This window comes from Salvelinus sp. IW2-2015, linkage group LG10 (genome assembly GCF_002910315.2).
Source record: "Salvelinus sp. IW2-2015 linkage group LG10, ASM291031v2, whole genome shotgun sequence".
Taxonomy (NCBI): domain Eukaryota; kingdom Metazoa; phylum Chordata; class Actinopteri; order Salmoniformes; family Salmonidae; genus Salvelinus; species Salvelinus sp. IW2-2015.
Window position 1 is genome coordinate 17317936 of NC_036850.1, and position 9755 is coordinate 17327690.

Here is a 9755-nt window from a genome sequence, read left to right on the forward strand (position 1 = left end):
ACCGTCACACACACAAACACTTACCGTCACACACACAAACACTTACCGTCACACACAAACACTTACCGTCACACACAAACACTTACCGTCACACACAAACACTTACCACCAAACTGAGCATTGAAAGCACAGAAAATGCCATGGCATCGTTCCTGGTAAGAAACACACACAGTCTAAAACACAAACCGGTCACAGAGAGCACACTAAGGCAGCATTCCTGATGATAAACACGTAACAGACAACAGACACATAAATTCACTCACACCCATCTTTCTTTCTATCTCAGGTGACTCTGAATAACGTGGAGGTGTGTAGCGAGAACATCACCACTCTGAAGAGGAACCTGGAGGTGCTAAAGAGTAACATTTCAGTAAGACACATTATGTGTAGTATACCACAGATAATGACGCTTTCCTCTCTCTCTCTTTCTCAGAGTGATTGCTCCAAGTTGTTCACTCAGGGGGCGGGATCAGGAGAGCAAGCTAAGATTGACAGCTGTCTGTCAGACCTCGTCAACACATCCAGCAAGTTCAAGGATCTCTTGCAGGTTGGAGGACGTAGAAATATACTCAGATCAGAGAGACACATGATCTGTCTCTGTGCAGTTGTGTTAAGGGGGTCTTTGACCTCATTTTGCAAGTAATACTAGTAAAAGTAGTAGTACTAGCAGCAACATTTATTTGTAAGTCACAGTGATAAACTGAATTGTGTACCAATTTACATGCATAGACAATATACAACTACAAAACGTCACCAGTGTGTCTAATCTGTATGGAGTAGAACTAACTCAGTTGTGACCCTCAGGAGGGCCTGACGGAGCTGAACACCACAGCCATCAAGCCTCAGGTCAAACCGTGGATCAGCAGCTTCCTGTCCATCTCACACAACATAGAGGAGGTACAAACACACACACTAGGCCACACCCTTTCCCCCCAGTGTGTGACTGTACTGTTTTTTTGTGCAGGAGGAGTTTAATGAGTACGAGGCCAACGACCCCTGGGTCCAGCAGCTCATCGTCAACCTCGAGCAGCTCATGGCAGAGTTCAAGGTAACCATGGTTCTGCTTAGCCTCAGAAATAAATATCTTACATTAGCATTTTACAAGCAATTTATTTTCTCTTCTCCCCCTCTTTATAATCTCTCTGTCTTGTTCTCTCAGGCGGGGCTCTCTTCAGTTATCTACGACACACTGACCAGCCTCATGACCAGTTTGGTCTCCATGGAGATGGAGAAGACCGTCCTGAAGTGCACCTTCAGCAGGGTGAGATATCCCAAGCCTGGCCACAGGGTGGCATCACACCTACCGCATGCACATCTGTGACGTAATGATAAGAGGCCCTCTTTTCATGTTTTATTTATGATTCCAGAAGGATGGTAGATGAAGCTTTTTTCCCCTTGGCATCTGCCTCTTTAAGCGGTGTGTGTGCTGTAATTTAGTGCAACTATACTAAAGCATTTTATTGCAGGCCACGTATCCCCTCTTTCTTTCTCTGGGATGTTCTCCGTTTGATCCTTTGATCATTTTTGATGTGGTCAATGTTTAAATATTTAATTGCTGGTCTGGATACCTTTTTTCAGTTTCATGCTCTTGATTTGAACCCCTTATTGCACCTGTCTCTTAGCTGGGAGGGCTTCAGTTTGATAAGGAGCTGCGTTCTCTGGTGGCCTACCTCACTACTGTCACCACCTGGACTATTAGGGACAAGTTTGCTCGGCTCACTCAGATGGCCACCATCCTCAACCTGGAGCGGGTAATCTGCAGTATACACACACACACACATTTCTCAACCCACAAGCAATCCTCAACCCAGACACAATCACATAGATGGGTTCACACATGTTACGTTACAGCCTTATTTCTACAACTTGATTGGAGTCCACCTGTGGTAAATTCAATTGATTGGAAATGATTTGGAAAGGCACACACCTGTCAATATAAGGTCCCACAGTTGACAATGCATGTTAAAGCAAAAACCAAGCCATGAGGTCGGGGGAATTGTTCGTAGAGCTCCAAGACAGGATTGTGTCGAGTCACAGATCTGGGGAAAGGTACCAAAACATTTCTGCAGATTTGAAGGTCCCCAAGAACACAGTGGCCTCCATCATACTTAATTGGAAGGAGTTTGGAACCACCAAGTCTCTTCCTAGAGCTGGCCTTCCGGCCAAACTGAGCAATCAGGGGATAAGGGCCTTGGTCAGGGAGGTGACCAAAAACCCAATGGTCACTGACTGAGCTCCAGAGTTCCTCTGTGGAGATGGGAGAACCTTCCAGAAGGAAAACCATCTCTGCAGCACTTCACCAATCAGGCCTTTATGGTAGAGTGGCGAGACGGAAGCCACTCCTCAGTAAAAGGCACATGACAGGCCACTTGGAGTTTGCCAAAAGGCACCTAAAGGACTCCCAGGCCATGATAAACAAGATTCTCTGGTCTGATGAAACCAAGATTGAACTCTTTGGGCTGAATGCCAAGTGTCTGGAGGAAACCTTGAACCATCCCTACGTGAAGCATGCAGCATCATGCTGTGGGAATGTTTTTCAGCGGCAGGGACTGGGAGACTAGTCAGGATCGAGGGAAAGATGAACGAAGCAAAGTACAGAGGGATCCTTGATGAAAACCTGCTCCAGAGTGCTCATAACCTCAGACTGGGGTGAAGGTTAATCTTCCAACAGGACAACGACCCTAAGCACACAGCCAAGACAACGCAGCAGTGGCTTTGGGACAAGTCTCTGAATGTCCTTGAGTGGCTCAGCCAGTGCCCGGACTTAAACTCGATCGAACATCTCTGGAGAGACCTGAAAATTTCTGTGCAGCGACACTCCCCATCCAACCTGACAGAGCTTGAGAGGATCTGCAGAGAAGAATGGGAGAAACACCACAAATACAGGTGTGCCAAGCTTGTAGTGTCATATCCAAGAAGACTTGAGGCTGTAATCGCTGCCAACAAAGTACTGAGTAATGGGTCTGAATACTTATGTAAATGTATTATTTCAGTTTTGAATTTTTAATAAACCTGTTTTTGCTTTGTCATTATGGGGTATTGTGTGTAGATTGATTAGGGGGGTAACTATTTAATCCATTTTAGAATAAGGCTGTAACGTAACAATGTGGAAAAAGTCGACGTCTAATACTTTCCGATCTATTTACCACTGACCTCTCATTTTGTACTTTCATGTCTCTGTATACACAGGCCTGTTCTCAGAACTGTGTATGTTTTTGTATTTCTAGGTAACAGAGATCCTGGATTACTGGGGTCCGAACTCTGGTCCTCTAACGTGGCGTCTGACCCCAGCGGAGGTCCGGCAGGTTCTGGCGCTCCGCATCGATTTCCGCAGTGAGGACATCAAGAGGCTCCGCCTCTAACTCTGCTACCCAGAGACTGTGCTGGTGTACATGTTACATGGGACTAGACTCATGCTGATTGGTCTTTGAGGAAAAAGAGGAGTGTGCAGGTGGATCCCCTGAGAGGAAGTCCCTGCTGCTTCTGACCTCTGCTGGCTTCATAGGAGGAGGAAGAGGTTGCCCCTAACTACAGATACAGGGATAGATATTTGTTTACCCCCAAATGGTTGCAGTTAGGTTTGAGGGTAGGGAGATCTGATCCTAGATCTGTAGTTAATGCTACTTCTAATTCTAGCGGCCTCATACAGCCAATCAGAGCTAGGAGTAACAGCAGTAATGGAACTATGGGATTGTGGAACAGTGGGATTATGGATTTGAGCCTTTTGGCTTGGATTAGTAAATATTATGTAACATATTAAATGTAAAATATTAAAGTGTTCTCTCAAAGATGTATTTTTATGTCATTAATTTATATTGAAAGCCCATCCCTTTAATGGAATCCATCATATTGAAACGGGGCACGCAGGGACAGACGAGCGCTATACTCTGGCGGAGAGGATCTCAAGGATCTCGCCTATGTTTTCTGACACTGAAATGACCCAGTAATGAACATCGCATCCATCAAACTAACAGAACCAGGTCAGACGGCTGATCTAGACTCATCATTCAATATATAAATAACACATTTTAATTGATGACAGTCTAATCTAGAAGATAGACCACTATCTTAGAAAATGGAATTCTGTTGATAGCTGCTACTTTCCAATATTTCCTGACATGATGTTCCATACATATGTAGATGGCAAAGTCTTAGGGCTAGATTCAATGCGATCTGCCCTTTTTGGCCATGCACTCTTTAAAGGCAATGTTTCCATTTCCGTGGAGACCGCATTCACGGTAAACGCTGCATACGTCAGCTCAATCGGAAATTATCTTTAAATGTCAATGGCGCTATAATGCAGATCGGATTGAATCTAGGCCTTATGCTCTCATGAGGCATATAAGACCTGTTTTCAGTCTGAAACCTACCCCTGGACACTTCTGGTAGATCTGAGAGGATTAGACATGTAGGCAGTATGGAGGAAAGTCCACCGATCCAACCATAAGAGTCAATGGAGCTATTACCATATTGCACCCATCCGATCATTTCAGATCAATGAGAATATGAGAAGAGCTTGAGGGTTGATTTCAAACAAAGCACTGGGAGAAAGACAGACGTGAAAAAGATACTCAATATGGCCGTGGGAATAGTTAGGAAAAGTGTGGCTTTAATGTAAACACAACATTCGATTGGCTCAGCACAAACATTCCACATGAGAGAGCAACCAATAATCTACGGAGGAGGAAGGGGTACAGAACAAAAGCATTCACAGTAAAAAAAAAAGAAAAAAGAAATCTGGTATAATCATATATATACAGTACGGTGTTTAAGGTGAAAATGGAAAGGGGGATTGAGAGAAATGAGGAACGACACGTGATAGAGGGAGTATAGAGGGATAGGACGCATCTTCAGGTGCACAGGTGAATGAGTGGAGAGCAGTACTTTTCCTCTGTGAAAAGAGAGAACGTGACAGCCGGGGTTTGACTGTGGCCTGCTCNGCATCTTCAGGTGCACAGGTGAATGAGTGGAGAGCAGTACTTTTCCTCTGTGAAAAGAGAGAACGTGACAGCCGGGGTTTGACTGTGGCCTGCTCAGGGTTAAGAGGTCAGGGGRTAGGGGTTAGGGTTAACCCAAACTCCCCACTGAGAGACTGCTGCTGAATTCCAACTCTACCCCAGCCCCTGCCGCTTGGACATGTCTGTAGATCTAAAACGATTGTGTATATATATATATATAAGCAATTTGGCAAAAATACCACCCCCTCTATCAGAAGAGAAGGTGACACAATTACCATATTGTCTAACCCATTCACCTCCATGTACTATATTTAGTACAATATCAAAATGTGCCACTGAACAAATTCTATTTGGTGTAAATGCATTACATTTGGTGATAACATAGTTAGTACAAGTGTCTAGACAGGCCACATTGACGTTTTAAGATTGTCATTATCTATCATACCTCCAAAATTGGGATTTTGTGACAATAATCATTAAAATGACTTCAGCATATGTATTTTGAAATACATTTCAGAATTATATATTTTAAAAGCATAAAGTATTGTTCTTTGACCCGTTTAAGCCCAAATATGCCAAATAGATGATTCAACTCGTTGTTTGTGAACTACAGCCATTTCTGTATCGTACTATATTTAGTCTTTGGGCACATGGGGTTACTGTATTTTACACATTACACGAATCATGTCATGTTCAAATGATCAGATCTTAATCATTTTTGGTATATAGATTGTCCGGACCAATATAAATATGAAAATATCGAAAGAAATCCACTCACTCTCTCACACACACACCTCTAGAGTACATGCAGTATTTGCAAATCCAATGGAGACTGCAGAGAGAAACATTTTACAACATGTTCTCTCTTTCTCAGATCTTAAACATGTTCAGATCATAATAATGTTTGCTATATAGATTCTCTAGACCAATATATGAATACAAAAACAATATGTAAAGAAATCCACACCCTCTCACACAGACAACCCTAGAGTATATGCAGTATAAGCAAAWTCAATGGAGTAATTTTATCACACACACACATACCACAGACATACACACACACAGGTGTGCATTGATGTCTGTGGTGTGTATACACAGGCGTGTGCTTGTGAGAGAGGGAGAGAAAGAGGGAGAATGCTGTAGCAGGCCTCACTCGCCATTGACTTACATTTGATTTGCTTATGCTGTATAATATACTATAGGAGTGTGTATGGATTTCTTTAGATATTGTTTTTATATTTATATATTGGTCCAGACAATCTATATAGCAAAAATGATTAAGATGTGAACATGTTTAAGATCTGAGAAAGAGGGACAATGCTGTAAAATCACTCACTCTCCAGTCTCTATTGACTTGCATTTGATGGGCTTATACTGCATGCACTCTAGGGGTGTGTGTGTGTGTGTGTGTGTGGATTTCTTTAGGTATTGTTTTCATATATTTATATATTGGTCCGGACAATCTATATGTCAAAAATGTAAAAGATCTGATAAATTGAACATGTATTTACAGGACTTGATTAATGAAATGTGTGAAAACCAGTAACCCCATGTGTCCAAAGACTAAATATAGTACAATATCAAAAACTCACATTGTAGACAAACTCTGTGGCCGATGTAAAAAAAAATCTGATTTGTCCATCAGTAAACTCAGAGAACATGTGTACTAAAGAATATTATACATTTCCATTATGGACATGAAAAGGTTAAACCAATCAAATCCTTTCAAATCTACAGAAATGCCTAGAGAGGGTAGTATGAATGGATTTGGAATTCAGCATGCTTGCTCACAAGGGTCATCCTGAGCTAAGCACTGTGTGGCTTATCTAATCTACAAATTACCTCAACTTCCAAATAACTGCGCATTCACATATTAATGTTTTATTACATAAAGAGCACCTAGGAAGACCCTTTTGAACAAGCAGAGAGACTGGTCAGTGGTCTGTGGCTGTCCTCTCCTAAAACTACAAATCTGTATGGACTAGTGAGTGAAAACAACACGGTGGAAACCTATCCAGTCCTTTCATCTCAGTGATAAGTGATAAGTGAGAGGAGACCAGGAGACAACCATATGATACATCACTGACCAGTGGACTTGAGTGTGCAAGTCTAAAATGATAACCTATTCCCCATATTATGTACTACTTTTGAAGAAGTAGTACACTACATGGGAGGTGACATTTGAGACGGTCCATCAGAGCAGCTCTAGACCCTCTGAGACTGAGACAGGAAGTGGTGTTCCACCGGTCTGACAGGACAGGAAATAAATATGTGGCACGGGATTCTAGGAGGTAGGAGGAAGCATGGAGGGCATGAGGTTGAAATAAAATACATAGATAATTTGATGATAATAAAGCGTTTGTGTCCCTTCAATTGCATTATATTGTAAAGATAGTGTGAAAGTGATCAATGATCTCTAATTCTATTCCCTTATCTGTCATGCTCAGAAGGTTGGCATTGATATCACACTTTCCCGACACAGATATATCATTGGCTGACAGGCATTTCATCACACTGCAGGAGGCCAATGGCAGAGCCTGCCATTAAGAACAGAACCCCCCCCCCCCCCTTCTGGATGTTTGAAAGAGAGAGGAATAAAACAGAGCAGAAGGAGCTCATGTAGAGCAGCCCTGTGTGAGTCCAACAGAGGGGGGTTCTATCCAACGCTGGACAGAACCCCCACTACGAGCCCCAGCCACCAGTACCTCCCCTATTACATCATCACCTAGAGCACAACATCACCTCTGCAAACGGAGCACCGAGGGGTACATTCATTGTGGCTCAATGTTCTGGATGTTGCAGATAGAGATGTAATGTATAGAACTGACACAAATCTCTATCGCAAGGAAAAGAGGACCTTCTCCGCTCTATGCATAACATTTCTATCTAATTTGTTGCGAAACATGGCACGAAAACAGAATATACCCCTTGGACCTCCCCTTTTCTGATTTACATCTTACAGTTGTTCACACAATCAACAAAACATGAAAGACATTCAATAGGAAACACATGTTGATAACAAATAAACAAAAGAGGGGTGGTGGAATTCTGAAATTAAAAAAAGGAATAGAGGAACAAAACATGGCAAAGAATCCGTCGTGGTGTCTGGCGGCAGCTCTTTGAGTCCCTTTGGACGTGTAGATTTACATAATTATGCCTTTTAGTATCATCAAAATTATTATTATTATTAACCACCTCACGCCCTCCAATGCAACCTCTGTGCAGGGCTAGGCCTCAGTATAAGCCACACCCCCTCAGGTTGTTGGCGATGATGATGTCAGTGACTGCGTCAAACACTACCTGGATGTTTCCTGTGTCAGTGGCACAGGTCAGGTGACAGTAGATCTCCTTGTTGGGCGAACGGCTCTTACTCTCAAATTGCACCTGAATGTATGCGGTAGCATCATCATAAGTGTTAGCACCTATGGGGGRATTGGGAGSAAAGGTGGGTGAGGGCGARAGAGAGGAGAAAGAAGAGTGGGRGAGGAAGAGAGATACAGCGCCAGAGAGTGAGAGAGACTTACGACCATCTGTTCTGCATRTGTGTCTGTCTGAGTTTGTGTATATGCRGACTGKAGGGAAGTCTTACCTGTATATTCAGGGAAACAGATACTCAGTGGTGACTTCTTAATCTTCTCCTCGAAMAGATCCTTCTTGTTGAGGAAGAGGATGATGGAGGTGTCGATGAAGAACTTGTTGTTACAGATAGAGTCRAAGAGCATGAGGGACTCGTGCATGCGATTCTGCAGAAAATACCAAATAAGACAGATGAGATGCATGTTTGAGAATATGTGTGGTGTGTTTGTGAGTAGTATGAAGTGTGTGTGAAGTACTTACAGTTTACTAGGAGGCTTGTACTGTCATTCAAGCTGAAGAAACCAGACTAGTGTCCTGTCTTAGGGGGTGTGTATGTACATCAACTGCAGAAACAGGACTAAGTGTTACCTGTCTAGGGATGTGGTACTCTACAATCAACTGCCTCCACGCTTGCAGAACAGACTAGTTCCGTCCTAGGGTTCTGTACATCACGGCTGGCAGAACCAGACTTAGTGTCCTGTCTAGGGTTGTACGTTCAATCAAGCCTTAGTAGAAAGAAACAGAACTAGTGTCCTGTCTAGGGGGCTGTAATGTACATCAAAGCTGCAGAAACAGACTAGTTGTTGATCCTGTCTTAGGGGTTTAACTGCTACATCAAGCATGGCCTCTACGCTGCAGACACAGGAGATAAGGCTCCTGCCCTATGAGCCGTTCTGACTGCGAATCCAAGCTTGGCAGGGTCTTACTTTCTTACCAGCTTCACCTAGGCTGTGTTTGTACTGTCTCTACTCTACTGTTTAGTATTGCAGTTAAACTGTAACTGTAGTTCTTGATTGCAGGTGTGAAGGACCCAGTGAAGATTAGACGCTCCCTGTGCCTCGTGAAGCCCCTTCTGTTCTGCCACCACGGCCCCTTCATCTCCCCTGGGCTCCCTCGTCCTGGTCTTGGCCTCTGGCTTCTGGTGACCATCTTCTGGCTCCAAGCCCTTCCAACAAGCCGTCCCCCACAGGGCCCCGCCGCCCCAGGGCTCCCAGGAACGGTTGGGGAGACCAGGGTCGAAACCCTACCAGAGCCCAGGAAAACCAACACCGCCAGCGCGATGGGCTTGTGGAGTGGTCCCAAGGCCTGGAGGTTTGACCTGCTAACAGAGAGAGGGGTGGTGGTCGATTTGTGACCAGGATTGTGTTGAGAGAGGAACTGTTGCCCTTCATCGTTTCTGGGGGAAGGAAAATGGTGTTTCCTGGTAGGTGTTGAATAACA

The 9755-nt window shown here is 43.7% G+C and overlaps 2 protein-coding genes across 2 annotated transcripts in view; one reads left to right on the forward strand and one right to left on the reverse strand.

Moving 5' to 3' along the window:
• LOC111969411 (component of oligomeric golgi complex 4) overlaps nucleotides 1–4736 on the forward strand; it is a 19370-nt gene extending 14634 nt beyond the window's left edge. The window contains exons 4-10 of the mRNA XM_070445306.1: nucleotides 287–349; nucleotides 434–547; nucleotides 805–897; nucleotides 965–1048; nucleotides 1160–1261; nucleotides 1623–1751; nucleotides 3228–4736. Of these exons, the coding sequence (XP_070301407.1) occupies nucleotides 287–349; nucleotides 434–547; nucleotides 805–897; nucleotides 965–1048; nucleotides 1160–1261; nucleotides 1623–1751; nucleotides 3228–3362 (720 nt within the window). The 3' untranslated portion in view covers nucleotides 3363–4736. The remainder of the gene's footprint in view (nucleotides 1–286; nucleotides 350–433; nucleotides 548–804; nucleotides 898–964; nucleotides 1049–1159; nucleotides 1262–1622; nucleotides 1752–3227) is intronic.
• A 1823-nt stretch (nucleotides 4737–6559) lies between these two features.
• Nucleotides 6560–9755, reverse strand: part of LOC111969125 (guanine nucleotide-binding protein G(o) subunit alpha-like) — a 13555-nt gene continuing 10359 nt past the window's right edge. Inside the window, exons 5-7 of the mRNA XM_023995068.2 lie at nucleotides 9333–9558; nucleotides 8548–8790; nucleotides 6560–8380 (exon numbers count right to left, since the gene is read on the reverse strand). Of these exons, the coding sequence (XP_023850836.1) occupies nucleotides 8193–8380; nucleotides 8548–8790; nucleotides 9333–9558 (657 nt within the window). The 3' untranslated portion in view covers nucleotides 6560–8192. The remainder of the gene's footprint in view (nucleotides 8381–8547; nucleotides 8791–9332; nucleotides 9559–9755) is intronic.